Here is a 19,777-nt window from a genome sequence, read left to right as displayed (position 1 = left end):
AATGCGCTGCTGAGCCCTTTTCATAGGGCGGGCAGAGAAGTTGTCACTCTCCTGAATTCAGGTGGAAAAACCTGCCCTGGAGAGTGAAGCTGTGCAAACCTCCTGAATCCTGGGCTAATACCCTACTTATTAGGCTTCCTCCTTCCAATTCGTGTGCTTTCTCCTAAATAAGCCACCATCACATACTTTCAGCTTCACTGGAACAGCCGCTGGACTTTGAGGTTTGATGAAACCCAGAGCCTATTCTCATACTGTCAATAGCAGCAACTCCTCCCTCTAGAAGCACCAACTGCCTGTCTGATGGCATCAAAGGAGTTAACTTCTGTAAAATCTACTATATGTAACCACCTGCTCTGCCCTGCTTTATTCTTCCCTAATACAAGGTTTAGGATGGTTGTGGGGCAGAAGTTCCTCTTTTCTTTGGTTTCTTCAACTCTCTCTGTGATCCCACCTGGTCTCCTCTCATCAATTCACCTAGAGTGGGGGCAAGGGTGCAGCTCTGAAAATAAAGAACTTCTTAAGAAAGCAATCGGCGTGGTCTAGCCATCTCACCTATGAGCTGATGCCCCTTGTTCATATTTCATCTTGCCTTTAGCCTGCTTCTCTGCACTGCTCTCCAGGGTCTTTGGGCAGGGTCTGTGCACAGTCTGGGCTGTTTCTCTTTGGCTCAGTTTGAAGCATGTTGTTCTTGTTACTGGGGGGAGCGAGTATATATCTGGGAACACTTTTGTTTAAAAGACAAAACATGTAGATGGAGAGTGCAGCAGCTGACAGTGGGACCTGCAGAATGGTGTAATCGTTTCACCACTAAACAAGGGTGAAGGACTAGTTGTTCAACACAATTGTATCTGGAAGCTTTTCCTGAGATTCTTAAATTCTTTTCAATTAATTTCTGCAGAAGATTTTACAATGCTTTTCATCCCTTTTCTCTTTAGTAGTTGAGCATTTGTCTGCCCCACTTTCAGCTTTGACTAGTATCACTCATGAGATTTCTTGTATGAGAACTGTGACTAGAATAGGAAAACTATGTTTTGTGGTGGTGGCTGCTGTTTTAGTACTTACATTCTGCTCTCCAAGTTGGTAAGGAATTTCAGTGACATGATAACCTGGAAAACAGCACTTTTGGCGCTGGATGAGTTTATTTCAGTAACCTGGGGATTAACCCCAGTTTACTCTCCTGTATCTCTTTAGCACAGTAAAAAATTCCGTCCTTTAGGTAGAACATAATTTAATTTGATTCCTTAGCCATGGCCTTCCAATACTTGGGCTGCTACTTTAGCTTTATTTCTATGCAAGTTTTCAGCATATTGTGTTAAGAGAAGATGTGTTCATGTGAAAGATGTCCTCTACTTCTCTAACTTGTGCAATTTTTTCTGACTGAGGTTCCACTTTTTTTTTGCCTATGTTTTATGGATTATCGTGGTGTTGCTGCTGGAATTCATTATAGCTTTATGTACAGTCCTGGAGGCTAAACCTTGTACCCTTAAGTGTGGCACTTGGTCTCTTTCACATCAATTAAATTAATTCTGTGGATATATAGGAAAGGGAAAAGAGGAGGAACCTTGACTGCGTTCCATTTTATTGAAAAAAAAAATAAAATCCAACATTTAGTAGCAGCAGGGCTTGTACCATCATGAACATAATAATTCAGCCTGTTCTGGATTAGTAAAATGTCTATGCCCAGGGCAAAAATTACAAAAGCAGGGAGTTATAGAGATGTTCTGTGTCAACTGGAGCAAGAATTAGTTTCTTTCTCAGAGGGGAGAAACAAACCTGGCAGCTCCTAGGAGCTCCTAGTCACAGACAGATACTGAACCTACCTCTGTTTCCTACTCATGCATCTCAGTCATACACATATGCAGGTGGAAGGAGCCATCCCCTGAAGGGGGAATCAGGCAAATTAAACAGTGCAAGAAGGCAATGTATTCTAGTAAACTGACTCCATCTTGGACAAGGTCTTTGGTCCTTTTGCAGCACAGTGAGTGATTTAGGGCAGATGATTCCCTAAGGTCCATTTAGATGCAGTCAGGCTGTGCTGGAGCTCAAAATATTTAAAGGTATGTCAGTAGCCACTGGAATTCCAGAGCCAACGAACAGGCACAGGCAGGATCTAGTTCACTGCCGCTGAAACAGTGAAGTGTCCTGAAATGCAAAACCTTGCCTTTGTGGCTACTTGCCTTCAGGAACAGGCTGCTCCAGCGTGGGTCCCTTGCTGGGTCCCAAATCCTGCAGCAAGCCTGCTCCACAGTGGACTTCCATGGCCTGCAGGGGCACGGCTGCCTCACCATGGGCTGCACCACAGGCTCCAGGGGAATCTCTGCTCTGGCTCCTGGAACACCTCCTCCCCTCCTTCCTCACTGACCTGGGTGTCTGCAGGGCTGTTTCTCTCACACATTCTCATTCCCCTCTCCAGCTGCAATTGCTCCTGAGCAGTAACATTTTTCCTTCTTAATTATGCTATCCCAGATGTGCTGCCACCATCATTGATGGCCTCATCCTTGGCCAGTGGTGGGTCCATCTTGGAGACAGCTGCCACTGATTCTATCAGACACAGGGGAAGCTTCTGGCATCTTCTTGTAGAATTTATCCCTGTAGTCCCCGCCCCCCCCCCAAAAAAAAAAACTTTGCTGTGCAAATCCAACACAGCTTAAAAAAATATTCTCCTTATATTCTTGATAAAATCCTAAAGATTGTGAGAAATCTAACATGGGTTAAAACAAAACAGAAGCATATAGGATATGATTAAATGTAGTTACATCTTGAGGGCTAGTGCTACCTGCATAAATTTGAACATAGCTTCTTTTTGAGACACTGATGGATTTCATGCTGTTTGCTGCAATACGCATGTACCATGTGAGAAGAGGACAGAGTCAGAGTAGGCTGAGCCTTGGACTAAAAAATGGTCAAAGACAATTGTATTTTCTTTCCAACAAACAGAGGGAAAGAGAAAAAGGGAAGGATACCGCAAAGTTTTGACTTTACAGTGCTCTGCTACAGGGTGTGTCCACAAACCTAAAACCTAAGCCATATGCCCCACAGGGATGTGCTGATACATCCATCCCGGTGAGGATGGCTTTTCTAGCCTGTTAGGTCCTGGTGCCTGCTCTAGCTATGCCTTACATCTGCCCTTGGAGAAAAGATTAATCTGTCTTAACTTGCTCCACACAACTCAGCCCTGGGATTTGCTCCTCTTTCTGCATTCCTGGCCTCAGCACAGACAAATCTGATGAATCAGTCTGCAATGGGATTTACAAAACAACCCCTGTTTTTTGGTGGTGTGGCAAGAACTCTGTGATGTCTGTAGGAAGAAAGTCAAAGTAATTAAGACTAAGTTCTCACTAGTTTGATTTTGGTTTGTGCTTTACAGGACTGTTACTAGCTGTAGGAAAAGGCTGATCTGACAGCTTTTAATAAGGAGCTATTATGGTTACTAGAGCCATCCTAGGTTTCAGTACACCTTGAGGATAAGATTTTGCATCTTTCTGATACCTGAATCAATTTATTTCATGTCAGAGAGAAGGAAGAACAGGAAGATATTTCAGCCTAATCTTATTTGTTCTAGCAATTTGATGTAAAAACTTCTTCCATAATTTATCAGACATTGAGGCAAGGAGGTTTTATACATTAAATACAGAAATATCATATATTTTTGTATATATTAATAAAGCAGAGAGGATTATAACAGCAATTTATCTATACAAAATGTCTGTTTATATTTCATTTTCAATATTTAGCAGTAATTGCTAGATTTTACTTAACTATCAATCAGATATACAAAATACAAGCTATGACACTGGTATTTATTTGTTTGTGAGCAAAGATATTCTCATTATTACTTAGTTTGTTGATTTTTTAGGTACAGTGGAAAAGTGGATAAATAGACAATACTTGAACTAACCATACATGTTCTTCCTCATCCTAGTATTAAAGTGCGGACAAACCAATACAGATAGTATCCTTATAGCGTTGTCAATTCTTTTGTTAAAATTCAGTTTAAAACCTATGGATTTACTATTGTCCTTAATACCCAGAAGATCTGTCAGAACAGCAATTAGGTAAATCCTAGGAAGATCAGTTGGCTTTTCTTTTTTCACTTTTGTATCAGAATAGGTTTAATATTTCTCAGAAGCTTACTACTAATAAAAAAAAAAAAAGAGAAAGACATAAAAAAGCAAAACGACTTCTGTCTTAGCAAGCTGCAGCTCAGGTTTTTAGGCAGTCCTACATCACCTTCCATCACCACGTCATATGTACAGCACTGGCCCTCGCTCTCCCTCCCTTGTTCTGTCCTCCTCTCACAACCCATGCTCTGGCAAGGAAGAAATTTTGCTGTTTTTTTTTTTGCTTGTAAAGACCCTGAGCGTGCCGGGGCGAGTGCTCCAGGTGGGGTCTACACCCGCTTGACGCTGTTGAGGAGCTCCGTCAGTTCGCTGATGTACTTGATGGTGTACTTCAGGGTTTGTATCTTGGTGAGGGGCTGTCCCCTCTGGCTGTAGACCGGGGGCAGGTAGTTGCGCAGTGTGTGGAGCGCGTCAGCCAGGGTCCTCATCCGCAGCTTCTCCCTCTCGCTGGCTTTCCTCCTGCGCTGGGCGGACATCCTCACCTTTGTGCCCTTGGGCAGCCGAGCCTGCCCGGGGCTAGGTAGGTAGGCAGGAGGAAAGTCCACCAGGCTGTAGCCCACCAGGCTGCCACTGCTGCTGCTGTAGGGGGTCTCCACTGCTGCTGGGCAAGGGGATGAGGAGTAGGATTCAAAGGAGGGTGCTGGGGATAAGCTGTGCGGAGATGAGACAGGGTGCAGCTCGAAAGACCCAGTGGTGCTTTTCCAGTCCCAGGACGATAAGCAGACAGAGTGTTCTGAACCCAAAGCGTCTTCCATGTTTATCAGTGTCTCATGCAGTTTGTCCATGCTGGAGGAGCGCTCGGGAGAAGCAATGCCCTCTGCCTGCCAGCAAAGGCTGGAGCCGCCGGCTGCGGAGACCTTTTTATGATGGAGGGAGGAAAGTGACAGAGTGGGAACACGGGTTTGGTGAGAGGAGTTCAAAGGAGCAGCACAAGTGCTAAGATGGAAAATGAACTCCTGATGTGCTAGTTTCTTCTCAGTGATAATTATCAACCTTCAGCTAAAAAGCCTTTAAGCTAACAGGCAACAGAAAGAAAGGAGGAAAAAAGATTATCTTCTTGCAACTAAACCAATTAAGGCTGCGCATCTACATTTAACATTGTATTGGGGGGATAAGTGGTAAGAGAGGAAAAAGAAAATTAACCTTTTTACAAACAGTTTACAGACATAGAATTTAATGGCTGCTAACACAAACTCTGATTTTAAGCCATTGAGCCCTGATTTCTGTGTAACTGAATGCAATGGCACTACAGCAGGGATGATTTGATTTGTGCTCACTGCTGCTGAAATAGTCTCTCATTATCAGCAACTTAATCATGAAAGTCAAAGATGTTTTTTTTGGATTTGTCTGTGTTACGGCTCTTTAAATCCTCTTTTCATGAGATTGCAGCTTCCCTCTGGATCACTTTGGTTTTTAGCAGCAGAAAGGAGAAAAGAACAGCAATGCATTCCCCCACAACTTGTAGATTCGTTTGCTACTTTAAATCATGACTGGGAAATCAAAAAAGAAATCTGTAATTGTAAACAAAGTTCCATTAAAAAAAAAAATAGGAAAATATAATCTTACAAAGAAGTCTATTAAATAAAATACAGTGTAACAACTTTGGGCCTAGATAAATATTTTACATGGAAATGTCATCCAAAGAAATTTACAGATTACACGTGTGTAAGAGAAGACTAGCTCTTTCTGTAAAGTTTTCTGTCTCTAGGACTCCATTCTTCTGCCAAAGAAACCTTTTCCCAGCCCTGACTCAACTCAACAGTGCAATTATATACTAGGCAGTTCAGTGAAAACATATATCCTATAAATTAATAAGATTAATTATGAGCACTTTTCATATCTAGGCTTCAGAACAGCTTATAGTGATGATAAATGACCGTTATTACGCTGCGGAAATGGATAAGCAGAAGCAAGGAGTAATTTACCCAAAATCACAGAGCAAAGCATTAAGAGAGCCAGGAAAACTGTCCAAAACTACTGAGCTCTGCAGCTATACTGAGCAGCTTGACTGCCAGCCGTGACTTTGTATCTGCCCATAAAGGAAGCAAAAAAAAAAAAAAATATATATATATAACGAAAAGAAGGGGAATAAGAATGACAATTTGGGGTAAAAGAAAAGTAGGATTTAGTTCAGAGATTTATTCTGTGGTAGCGTTCTCTGTATGCACCATAATCCACTCTGAGAAGTGGGGGGAATGCTTCAGCTGTGCCATTCTAGAATACATTTCTTTCTGACTGTGAAATCCTCACCTCAGCTACAGAGAAAAACAACGCAACAGTCCACTACTCGCCATAATCATTGTGAGGGTTTTTGTGAGTTTTGGTAAGTTCAGAATCAAAATGCTGGGAAGCAGCTTGTGGGAGACAGCGATTTTAAGCTGAGCTGAGTAAGAATCAAAGAGTGAAGGATTTTTGCACTTCATCCCAGGCTGAGACAGTTGGACTATGATGACATCTAGCCCCTGTTGGCACTGCTGGGATAAATGTTGGATTTGATGATGTTAAAGGTCTTTTCTAACGTAGTTAATTCTATGATTCTGTGCAGAAACTCAGGGCACAGCTCTCCACAGTGAGGATTGCATTGGGGTTTTATGGTTACCCTGCCATTTTCTGAGCTCTGCTTTACTCATTTAAGGAAAATGAGTTGAAAGAGTCACAGGAATCACAAATGCCTGCTACAGATTAAAATTAACACAAGATGAATGACAGGTATTTTCTGTGACTTCAGTGAACAGATGTGTTTCATTGAGCATCAAGACAATGGTCACAAGGCCAGAAGTTAAACACGAGGCCTAATTTGGCATAAACAGGGGATTCATTTTTGTCCCACTTAAAATCTCTTTCCCACTCTTTTTCCCTTTTCCTCCCCGTATTTGTGCCTATGGTGCCTTTTCCATTTGTGTGTCCTTGCTTTTACTTTATGTCTTTCCCTTTTTGGTAAACGCAACAATTAGAAGGCTACAAATATAAAAAACTGGGAGTGGGAGGTGGAAGAGGAGGGACTTCTGTCAAGGTATGCCAAGAAAAAGGAGCTTGCAAATATGTGTATGTGTGTGTGTATATAAATATATTAAAAAACACACATATTGAACACATATGTATATATATATATAAACTGCTCTGTTCAGCAGTTTTGATTATGGAATCATATGTTAATTATAGGCAGTCCAATTTAGAAGCAAAAACCTCAATAAGTCATGTGTTTGCTGATTATAAACAATGCATGTTGCCAGTTTCTTTGTATTCCTCTTTTATGGGTAAATCATAGAAAGTGTTGCTCACACACCAAAGGGGAAAAGATTTTGTGCATGTCCAAGCTGCTGTTACTGTAGAGGATGGGTGAACACTGTCTGATTTCATCTTTGTATTCTAACATTTAGGGATTCAGATGAGACTGCACAGGGAAGAGGAATGCAAATTATAGCGATAGCTATATCTTTTCTTAAATCTTATGGGTAAATGTTTAGAGTAACCATGACAGGATATTAGAGCATGTGGACAACTGCTCTGCTTGCATGAAAAATCACTGTATCTTGTAAGCTTATGCTCTTCTAAACTGTTTCGCAGACACAAAAAATTTACAGGCTTTTCTGTATTAAGAGATAAGAGGTTAATGCTCATACTTGAAAACTGTCTTGCATCTGTGCATCCTTGTTTATTACCATCGTATTCTCCGGTGTTATTTGAGCTTGGACCCACCTGGTTATGTCCCAAATGTTGCCTAACTGTGATTCAGGAGATGCCACCAGAGGCATAGGCATGAGCAAAGGTTTTACCCATATGAAAGCAAGTTGTGACGTAACACATCTTCAGAGCCAAAGAAGGAGCTGTGGCCCTGTTGCTCTGCTGCTATAGATGCAGCCAAAGGTTCAGTTTTGAAAAACAGCCACCCATGTCTACCCACAGCCCCTATGTTCTCCAAATGTACCCACATGAAGTGTGCCTCAGTTTTGGCCAAATCAGGAAGCTATGTAATCTCTCTCCACAATCCCTGTATGATCCATAGCCTATGGGATGTCTCTCTCCACGTTTGCTGTACATAGCCTATGTAAGCCAACAGAGTCTCGTGGTGTGTAGTTTTGGATAGCACTACATTTCCATCCATAAATGCAAAAATCCTCATTTAGGAAACTATCTTGCAAAGTAGAGACAATGTAACAGGCAGAAATTACCAGAACAGGTCACAGTGTTGTTTTATAACGAGGCTTTAAAAAGCACTATACAGAGCAAGGCATGGCTACAGGCTGGAGACCAGATTTATTTATCTATAGGCCATGACTATTTAATGTTTTCTCACTAAAGAGCTAAGAAAGTCTAATATGTCAGTTGGCACCTTCCTGGAAAGTAAATCTGTGGGGAAAATAAATCTTTATTTCGTATGCAATCTTTATTTCATTCTACCTCTCACAATTTTTAGGAATTCCCTTTTTGTCTGGCAGTAATGTCAGAACATTGAAGGCTAGTGAGTTATAAGGTTAACAACAGTGAAACACAAACTGACACTTAACAATTGATGAGGCATTTTCTGCTTGACTGATAGTTTTGATTTTCCTGTCACTAATTTATCCTGCACTGTAAAGGCTAACAGTTTAATCTTCATCTCTTTTAAAATGCAAGGTTCCTTGCTCATTTTTCTGAATTCATTATAGAAGAGAGGAGAAACATGTGAGGAACAAAAAGTTTTCTGTTCACAAACAAACATACATGGAATAGAAAACTTTTAAAGCTTCCATATGTGTCTGATTCAGGTTTTAAATTTACAGTAAGTTGTGCAAATAATCACTGTCATCCTCAAGTACGGTAGATAAACAATTTTTTTTTGTGTGAAGTTATTTAAAGACTGATCTACTTTATTTAACTTTTATTAGAGTATGTTTCCACCAAGCTGTGAGTTTGGTAGGAGAAACAGAATTGTGACAAAAGTAAAAACTCATATTGGATGAGAAGAATGAAGAGGTTGAAACTGAGTAAATATGGATAAATGTCTTTCAATAACACTACTCCCATAACAGTCAGTTTCCTTTACAATTAGGATGGAAGTCTAGTCTTATTTTATTGACAAGAAGCAGACCATACAAATATCCTTGTAGAGCACTTAGACGATAAAGCCTCATCTTGCAGTTTGTACCATGAAAAAAAATCTATGTCTCAAAAGCTTTTAAAGTTGCTTCTCATTTAATAAGATGTTTCCCAGGTATTAGCTGCTACTCTGCCCACTTGCTGAGGAGGTGGCTGTCACCATCCAGCTTTACAGAGGTGTGGATGAGGAGTCAATCCCCCATATATAAAATGTGGGGCAAGCAGCTGCAGGTCTCACTAACTCCAGCAGACGCAGCAGGTGTTCAACACTTCTGAAAAATAGTGTTGAACACCTCAGTTTACACCCAAGTTGGCAATAAAGGAAGGGAAGGATCCACCACATCTGTTATCCAGAGTCACATGAGCCACCAGACAATGCTTCTCTCCTTCTTAAGGCTTTCCCTCAACTTTGACAGACGCATTTATTTTTAAATGTGTAGATTTTGCAGCTTTTTTTTTAACTTGTGGAAGATGGTTTAATCCGGGTCCAACCTCTATTGAAATAGGTAAGACATCTAGGTAAGCAAGCTGGTCAACAAATGCATACTTTTTCTCCTTTTTCTTTTCCTTTTCCTTTCTCTCTTTCCCTTTCCCTTTTCCTTTCATTTTTCTTTTATTTCTTTTTCTTTACCTTTTCCATTTTCTTTCTCTTTATCTTTCTCTTTTTCTTTTTCTTTTCCTTTTCCTTTTTTATTTTTTTTTTTCTTGAGGTTAATATGCTAAAGAACATGGATGAACAGCCAGCTACAATTCCCTGTAACTGGGAAAGAAGGCAGTAAGAGAACCATGACTGGTCCTGAGTCCAGCCCTATGAAAAGGAAGCCACAACCCTTACTATAATCCATAAAAACCATGTGTAAATTGGATGTCTAATTGTTATTACTGCCTTTGGCCAAACAAACTTGTGGCTAGCACAAAAGAAAACACTGTTATTCATTTGTAGTAAGACCAGAAATAGGCTAGTTCTAGTGCTGCTAAAAATTCCTGCCGTAAATGTTTAAAACTGTTAATGTTCTCAAGGGCACGAGTCCAAAATACCAAACTAGGAGCCTGCTCATGGAGAAAAGACAGTCAAGTAAGTAACACTGATTTCACGAGGACTTTGTATAGTGACAAGCACCTCTCTGGCATTGCTCTGGTAGGATCAGGACCTATCTATGTGCTTTACATCCTTAAACGTAAGTATTTGATCCTCCAAATAGTGGCAGTCTCCAACGATTGACAAGTGACATCAGCTCCGCAATTCATTTAAAACGTCTGATCTCTAAGCAACTGGCTTCCCAGATGAAAAGGCCTATGTGTGGAATTTACACCTAGCCACCTTTTAAGTAGGGAGTTTATTACCTAGTGGTTTTCAGCTGATATTTAGGAATGTCTTTTTAATACCCCTGTTAACAGAAGTTGAAAGGAGGTTTGACTATGTGGTTGGTCTTTAATGTCTACTGGCTGCTTCAGCCAGAAGGAAAGGGCAAAGCTGGGGGAGGAAGGGGAGCCTAACAAGGTGTATTTTGCTCAGAAAATGAAAAGTAACAGATATTATCAAAATAATAGAAGCTGTTTCAGTAGGATAACTCCATTACAGCTTAGCACAGCTTGACTGTACCAGATTTCACATTTGGTTTAAAAAGTCTTGTTTGCTGTAATGGAATGGATATATTTCAGATTTTTCTGGGAGAGGTGGAGAGTTACCTCTTGTAAATATTGCAGGATCATCAGGACTGCCTCTTTTTCTACCCAAAAACATACATTCAATTTAATAAATGATAAAGTATAATATCGTTTATTTCCAAGTGTTTCTTTTACTTACTCCATGAACATCTTGATGACTGCCCTTGCCATGTGTGATAGTGGTTTCACATGGCTTTTTAAAGGACTGAGATAGCACCTAAGGGGTTGTACTCTTGTTTTCCTCTATTACAATGGGCTTTCGTGCTCTGTGCTCTAAATGGTTCATTTTGCAGCATGAGGAATTATCCAAAATGAGGTAAATCTCACAAGAAATTCCAATAACTAGGAAAATGCATTAAAAGCTCAGTTATGACTATTTCTAGTCAAGCTGCACAGCTAAAGCTGGGTAGTTTTGAAGGGACCTATTTTTCAATTGCTGTGATTACATTTCAGCTTAGGCTGTTCCTTTTCATCCGCTGAACCTCCTCATCAGTATCTGCTCATTTCTTCCTCCCCTGTGTCCTAGCACTGATGCACAGAATTGCTGCATCCTGCTAATAGAAAACATGTTTCACCTCAGTGCTAAATGAAGTTATGCTCTGGACACAGCCTGCAGTTCAGTTTAATAATTAAAAACTGGATCAATAGTCTGGATAAAAGACAGCATACAAGTGTTAGATTACAAATTTAATTTAGTTCTTACATTTTTCATATTCTGAAATAAAGCATTGTGTGCCTGTTGAAGCCACCTTTCACAGGCATGTGCTTAACCCACAGGTGAGGAACATTGATTTAAATTGCAATCTTAAATTTCTTGGCAAGTTGCTAAATTGTAATTTTAATCACATTCGATCCCACAAAAAAACAAGCCTGTCCTGTAGTCTACTGATGAATATTAATGGTATATTAAGTTTGGGATATTTTAATTTTCAGTTGCTATGAATGCTTCCACAAATTTTGCCTAACATATTACACTCAGGTTTATAACAATCCCATTAATATAAAGTAAAATAATTCCCCCTTCTTTTATAGGTAACATTGCACATACAGAGCTTTTCAGATTATACTGAAATGCAGGAAGTGGTTAACATGTTGGAGAGCAGAGCTGCCATTCAGAGGGACCTGTACAGGCTGGATAAAATGATCTGGGTGCAGCCTTGGGAGGTGTAAGGAAAGAGAATGCAAACACCTGTGCTGGGTGGGATAACCCCATGCAGCAGCACAGGCTCAGAGTGTCTGGACAGGAGGTAGCTTCTGAGAAGACTTGGGGAACCTGGTGAGTTGAGAGACTTGAGCAAGTTCAGAGGAGGATCACCAAGCTGGACAGGGGGCTGGTGAACACAGCCTATGGGGATTGCTCAGGGAGCTGAATCTGTCCAGCCTGGAGACAAGAAGGCTCAGGGGAGACTTTACCACTGCCTGCAACTCCCTGATGGGAGAGTGGAAAGAGCAACCAAACTCTTTGCAGAAGTTCACAGTGGAAGGAGAGACAATGAACACATCAAGTTTTGATGTGGTGTCTTTGACCTTTCAATGATGCATTGTAGGTTTCCTGCTGTACTTAGGATGATAGAAAGTACCAATATACTTTTCCTGTCTGATTAGATTTTTGGACAATTGTGTTTGGGTGACAAGAGCATGGTGTAGAGGTCTATTCTCCACCCCTTAAGACCCTGCTCCCTTTCTTTGCCTCATTATTAGCTTTTATTTTTCATCTCATTTTTTTCTACCTCTAGCTTGTCCGATCTATGACTAAACATTATTTCTTTTCCTCTTTTCTCTGTCTTTTCCTTTCTCTTTCCTTGTTGTTGTTGGTTTTGGTTTGGGTTTTTTTTAGGTTTCATCTATTGAATTTTCAGTCTGTCATTTTTTTGGTGCTTCTTGGTACTGACAGTAGAACATGATGTCTTTTTTAACATCCCTTACCCATGTAAATCATACATCTCTGTTTATCTACTCAGTTGCATGGATAAAATTAATGTTAGAAGCAGGAAACATTTAACTATCCACTTGAAACAGGCTTTTCAGGAAGTCCAGGTTATTGATTAAATAGTTACAATAGTTACAGTATATAGTTACACAAAGGGGCTCAGTTAAGGTTTGCAAAGTTGCAAAAAGTCATATACTTCAGGCCACTGCTGTTTAGAGAGCTCTTATATTGTTTTCATTTCTGTTTTGAAATGCATGGGAGCAAAAAACCTAAATTCCTACAAGGAAAACTTACGTATGGTAAAGTAAGTCCAGTTTGTAAATCTAGCAGATGGAACAAGGAGAAGGTAAAATGTAGAACTAGCAGGAAAAGGGATTACTAAACTTAAAGCTTGTCTTCACTCTGGCAGCCCATTCAACTGTATCTGCTGTCCACCTTGTCACTGATGAGACACAGACATCTGGTTTGCACCCTGCCTAAGTTCCTGCTTAGTTAATGGTAATTGGGATGTGTTAAATTAGCACATACATGAATAAGCAGGTAGATCTTACAACAGCAGTTATGCAGATCTTGAGGGCAGCTGGTCCTAGCTAAAATCCTGCTCTCTTAGGGTCCAGTTTGTTGCAGATCTGGGAGGACAGTAAAGCGCTGTCTGGAGAGGCAGCACAATCACATGGACAGGAAATCGGGTCCTGTCCTCCACCCTGCTACTGACCTGCATGATCCTAAAGAGACCGCACCTTCTGCTTCTGCTCTCCCAAATCTCTCTTCCTTAGATATAGACTGCTGGTGGAAGGATTACCACTCTGCCAAGATCTACTATATGATGCCCACCACAAGGGTCAACCTAAAGCTTGTGACACTGCCCTGTTACAAAATACTGCATAAACTAGAGAGAGTATCATCAGAAAACAATTAAAGCTAAATTCTCCAATTAAATATTGCTTTAAGACAACTGAGCTCCCGGAGAAATTATTTTCTAAGGTAAATAGTAGCAAATGGGTTGTAGAAAGAAGGAGAGGAGAGGGAAGGGAAAATGGAGAAAGAAAGGGAGAGGGGGAGAGAAGGGGAAAGGGAGGAGGGAGAGGAGGGGAAAAAATATTTCCCTGACATTGACCTGCCCTGTCAGGCTGGGATGCACACTCATCAGTCTCTTGCTCTTATCTGATATCTGACATTCTGTGATGAGTTGAAAGCACAGATGGATAGTGCTCTCTTTTGAAGAACAAAATGTTCCAGGAATTGAGTTTTCAAGTACCTTCAAAGTGAAGTTAACTCTTACGCTGAAGGAGCATCTTTTTAGGGGGGGGGGGGGGGGGCAGGACTCAAAGTATCTAATGAGGATTCCTTACTAACGTGTATATAAACTAAGCTAACATTTACATAGTCCCTGCTACTTTCAATGTACTTCAGACAATGGCTAATCAATACTCATCACACAGCTTTAATAAGGCTGAGTGTTCGGGGGTGGTGAGCTGCATTCTCCCAAATACAACGTATAGCCTATTTGGCTAGACACCTCCATCACTGGAGTTTTTCTGAGATCAGACAGGCTGTCCCCCTCCAAGAAACCTAGCAAGCCTTGTCTTATTTCAAAGGAAAAGCTCAGTTTGGAGAAATATAATTTGCTTATGGCACAGGAAAGAATTTCATGCAGGGTATTTTTACTTAGGGAACACAGCCTCCCTCAGGAATCAAGGCTGAGATGAGCGTGAAATGAGCCCCTGACTTTACAGGCTTGGAATTAAACACTTTGATCCGGCAGAGAAATCAGCTGATTATTTAAAATTTTAGACAATCACAAGGGGTACGATAATCCTGTTCCAAATATTCAGCTATGTTCCTCCTGAATCCTGTGACTCCCGACTTCTTCTGGGGTCATTAAGCAAACATTAAGAACATCCTTTTTATATTCTAGGTTATAAGCTTGATTTTGCTCATATATGGTGACTCTGTGATTCTATGATTCTATATTTAAGAAATATCTCCATGGGGCTGTCACAGTCTTTTCTTGAGTTTGCTTGGTGCCAAAATTCTTGAAGGGTCCTACAGTGAGAAGTTCCATTTCAACAGTAAATTCAAACCTACAGAAGAAGCCAATCTTTACAGCTCAATGGGATTTATATCAGACTCTGCATTCCTTTAAAATCTTCCATGAGGACATTCTCTAGCCTCAAAGAAACTCTAATAAGAGAAGTTCAAATATATTTTGTCATGTGTTATATAAAGACCACTCAAATTCAGCAATAGAATATTTTCTGGACACAAACTCTATATTTTTTTCTAGTGTACATCTTCAGAGTGACTTTTAGAGCTGCTTTTAGTCCTAGATCTTCCACCTGGTAAAATGTGCATGTAGGTGCCTGGCCTGGGGCACAAGCACTAGAAGATCAAAGGCCTATAAATGTGTCAAACTTTCAAATGCAAATCACCTGCCATATTGCTGCTGAGAACAAATCCTTCATTATCACCATTCTGTGAAAGGCTAATTTAAGCCTGAATTGGCTGAAAAGAACAAGAAAAAGAAAGCCATTTATCTTCCTGTGAGTTTTATTACCTTTAGATTTATTTGGCTAATGGCTCAATAGCCACTAATCAGAATATCTGCATGACAAATTCTTCAAATGATCCATAAATAAAATATGTGATCACATAATGTTGCTATTAAAGTTAAACCCAGACCTATGACAATAGGTTATTAAAACAGTACTTACAATAAGCCACTCTTTTTAATTGCCACACTATGAGCTACTGTGATTTGTATACTAACAATTATCACCTATCTTATTAGCTTGAATTACATTCAGGGGAATTTTTTAAGGTGTACTTTCTAATTTGTATGTTCTCCATAGCATCCTGTCATCATTCTGGAAACGTAAGTATTTTCTTAAAAGGTACTATGTCTTGGTTTTTTTCAATGATGTAATAGAATACTTGATTGATTTAATTGATTGGAAGAGCAAGAGTTAAAAAAAAAAAACATAACTGCACAAAATCGTTACATATAAAGGGAAATCCTACACCTCTATTGATAAAAAAAAACAAAAAAACAATTGCAGGGAAGTTTTGCTAAGTGAGCTTTATTGGGACCCTGAAAGGAGATATGCCTTGATTAGAAAGCTCTTGGCCAGGATGGACAAGGAGCTGTCTGAGGGGACCTCACTGGGTACCCTGAGCTCAGCAAGTGTCTTCAGAAGGTGGCTTTGGTTGGGTCTGGAGAGGCTCCCCAGAACATCTGTGCTAGTAACTTCTACCTACATCAGGGGCACTTTGTACATCACTTGCTCTGTTGGTCAAAGTTTTGATACATTTTCCCTCTGAAACAGTCATCCTTCCACAGTCACCCACTTGGGTTGTGTTTTGAGTTTTATGATCACTTCAATACAATATACAAACTAGGGGCATATCTTCAGACAAGAAGGCTGTACAAGCTGATATAGATATTACATGGATGTTACACCAAGAGGACCCTACAGCTTTGAGAGCTTTTCCCCTTTCACCATTCTGTCAAAGCAGTTCCAAGTCTTGGGCTTCTGTGATGAGAATGCCCCAGTTGTTTTTTTAATGAGAAAACAAACAAACAAAAGCCGAACCCTAAACGTCAAGTTGCTGGTATCTTACAAGATAAATACGCTATTAACAAAGAAGCTGACGCAAGGTACACACCACTGTTATTACTGTTATTGGAAGGAATATAATTTTCTTGAGGGAATTTTTCAGTTCTGTGTACAAATTCAAACCCTTTCAGTGCCAGAGCCACATGCTTAATCTACACAGTTATGTTCTCCAGATTATCAATGTGGGGAGAGGAATGTCCTCTCTGTAAGACCTCAGTGGTGAGCTACAGATAACAGAGCAAGCAAAAAGATTAGTGGCTTTTAGAAAATTATTTATGAAATCTATAAGGTTGTTACATGGAAATCAATCAACTATTATGGGATACCCTCCAGCCCACCTTCCAAACCACTAAAATCAGAGACTACACTGTGGGAGGTGCTGGAAGAGATGGTGCTGGATAAGGGGGTTTTTGGTAAACAGAATCAAACTTGGCCTTTGCAGCTGGAAAAAAAAAACCCAACCAATCAACCAAAAAACCAAAAAAGGCAAATATTATTATGAATCTTGCCTGATTTCAATATTATATCTCAGAACTTCTTACCCATGTGATTATTGTGTTTTCTTCTAGCATTGACAAAATGACTATTCCTAGAACAACAGAGTAACATATTTATGAGTTTTTACAGTTAGTATACTAACAACCCTAACAGCTAGTAACTGACAGTAAAACTGGGGGAAAATCAACTGAAAACAGTATTTCTTTAGAAATCACAAACAAAAATCCTAAGGCTAAAATTTTTCCCAAGTGTCTATCTTGTAAATTCTAAGCAATCTGCAAGCAGGAAGATTTGGGATTTGTGGAAAGGTAAACGAAAGAAAGTCCAGAAAGCAGAGTGACAACCTCTTGGATGATGACACATCAGCAGACACCAGAATAGAGGTGTATTTGTGCTTGGAGATGTGTGGCTGCAATCCCATCACCTTCATTTGGACTTGATGGTAAGAACACCTACAAATCCCACACGCCTCATGATGTTCAAAATAAATACATAGCGCAAGCAAACCTCTATCTGAAACCATACTGTAGAGCCAGTACTTTCAGTTTTACAAGGCAATAGAGAAGCAAAAGTAGATGTTGGGCTGTATGTGCCTTACTAAAAATTATCCCACAAGGTTATTCCAATCAATCACCTTTTACAACTGAAATTATCTATTTAGTAAGAGCTTCTCATCAGCTCTGTAACTAATTAGAAGAAAACAGACCATATCCCATGTTTCTGACTGGCAGGTCTTATTTGGTAGAGACCAATAATTAAGAATACCGGCAATGCGTTAGTCTGGGTAGTCTTACAGAACCCCTGCGCAGTAGGCGTCCATGTGGCTGTAAGTCCCAGAGCAATTTGTTCCACTTAACTCTAGGCTTTGGGGAATCTGAGCCTGAGCACAGCGCTCTTTTCCACCCAGCTGCAGATCAATCAGTGGATTTAGCTCACCAGCACAAAAGATTCAAAGAAAATGTCTACAACACATCGCAGTGGGCTGAGCAACAGAGAGGCTTAAAGACTAAAGTTGCTCTGAGACCAGGCTTTCATGTTGGACCGGAAGACAGCCTGAATTTGACCTGAAACAAGGCCACAAATTTCATATGTTTGCAGCAGATAAAACTTGGACAGTTTATAGGGTTTGGGGTATCTTGTCTGTCTGCTGCCACGGCAACACTGGAACGCTGGGATGGAGGAAGACTGCACATAAGGGCTCATCTAGTAAGTTTGCCCCCAGATTTATCCAAAGCAGACCATGCTCACAATTCCTCCCACCAGGTCCTAAATACCCATACCCTATCATGGGTCCAACCTTTGTCAAGTGATCGGTAAGACAACTGACTTGTCTTCAAGCTTGGCTGAGGGGGTGATCTAGCAGAGCAAACTGCATTTTAAAACAAGATATTAAAATAATGCTAAAATACAGCTATTTCTACACCATCTTAGCATTAAAAATATCCCTAGTTAGCTTCTTTTCCTTCACTGTATTTTAGTCAGGCAGCTGATTCACTTTAAATATCCACCAGGCGGAATTTTAGTCAAAGCAGCTGCTTTCATGGAGCAAAATTTTCAAAGGTATGTCCCTTTTTCCAGCTGTGCTCGGTCTTCGAAGTGACAAAATCTCTCAAATTCTGTCAAGGCAAATTGGGATGGGGGTGGAGACAAGGTTTGGGTTTAAAGAACTTCTAGTTTTATATGTGATTAATTTTACTAAGTAAAATTAGGTTCAGTATTAGTGCAGCTATAATGCAGGATACATGAGCAAAACAACTGCAAAGAGTAGTTCTGTCTCCCATCTTAATTTTGTTTTCTTGAAACAGTTAAAGTGTTTTGTTTCCTGAAGAAAAAAAGTGCTAAATCTAGCACCGAGTTTACTGTTTTGTCAGTAGCACTTTGGTTTATAACAACTCTCAGTAATATTCTAACCACAATTTCCTTTTATCTGCTGATACAACAGGGCAGGGTTTGACACCTTTTTAGACATGAAGAGTATCTTGTCTCAAGTAACAGCTGCCATTAGTCTCCTTCACCCTATTTCCAAGAATCTTTCTTGGCATAAGAGCACACAAACAAGGCTGTGCAAATCCTCAAAGTTCAATGACTACCTTCTCAAATTAGGAAATTCCTGTGCTAGCTAGCAAAAGAGTCACCAATGCTATATAAGAAGTAGAAATTAGTAAAAGCAATGAAAATGAGTTTTTCCTTTCGATAAGGATGTTCACACATGGTGATGAATATTTCAATCATATTTTCCAGTGAAAAATGAGCATGTGTAGCTTGATAGTGTGATACATAGACACTGAGGAATAGGTTGTTTCTTTTTTACATTATGTATTTATTAGCTCTCTATGTATACATACCACATAAACAATATTTATCTTCCTTTCTTGTTGATTCCTCCTGGGACCTGAAACTGCAAGTTACAATCACATCGTTTCCTTTGTTAAGCTATGCTAAATATATTTGTGACACCTAAGTAGAAGTTTAATGCTGTTTGTTAAGTGGAAATAATGATATTTATAATGGTATTTATCCTGCTAAGACAGAACTCCGTGGATCTGCACTGTATTTCTGCAGGAATTAGTCAAGCTAGGGGGATGCAGATACGATGAGCCACAAACCAGGTGAAGTACTCAGGCTGGTCTACATAAGAGAGGGCATCCTACACAGTTGTTTTCACCTCTATGGCTGCTTCCAAAGTAGTGGCAGAAAACTTGCCCAAAATTGAGATGCACTGCAAATGAAAAAAAACTGATTTTTTTTTTTATGCTTGAACTGTACTTATGAAACCAAGTCAATTTATAGTGATAATCAGCAGCAGTCTCTTTTCCTGCCCCCCCCCCCCCCCCCCCCCCCCCGAGTTCTCAATATCTTACATC

At 40.1% G+C, this 19,777-nt stretch overlaps 1 protein-coding gene across 1 annotated transcript; it reads right to left on the bottom strand.

Moving 5' to 3' along the window:
• Positions 1-4,315: 4,315 nt before the first annotated feature.
• Positions 4,316-5,548, bottom strand: MSGN1 (mesogenin 1). The gene has a single exon (XM_061461817.1). It carries the CDS (start codon positions 4,904-4,906, stop codon positions 4,391-4,393), a length of 516 nt encoding a protein of 171 aa, XP_061317801.1. The 5' UTR covers positions 4,907-5,548; the 3' UTR covers positions 4,316-4,390.
• Positions 5,549-19,777: the final 14,229 nt, after the last annotated feature.

Source organism: Pezoporus flaviventris, unplaced genomic scaffold (genome assembly GCF_033815535.1).
Source record: "Pezoporus flaviventris isolate CSIRO_AGI_PZ_B2104156 unplaced genomic scaffold, CSIRO_AGI_Pfla_v1 ptg000031l, whole genome shotgun sequence".
Taxonomy (NCBI): Eukaryota; Metazoa; Chordata; class Aves; order Psittaciformes; family Psittacidae; genus Pezoporus; species Pezoporus flaviventris.
The sequence above is the reverse complement of the archived record's forward strand: the minus strand, read 5'-3'. Positions and strand labels throughout refer to the sequence as shown.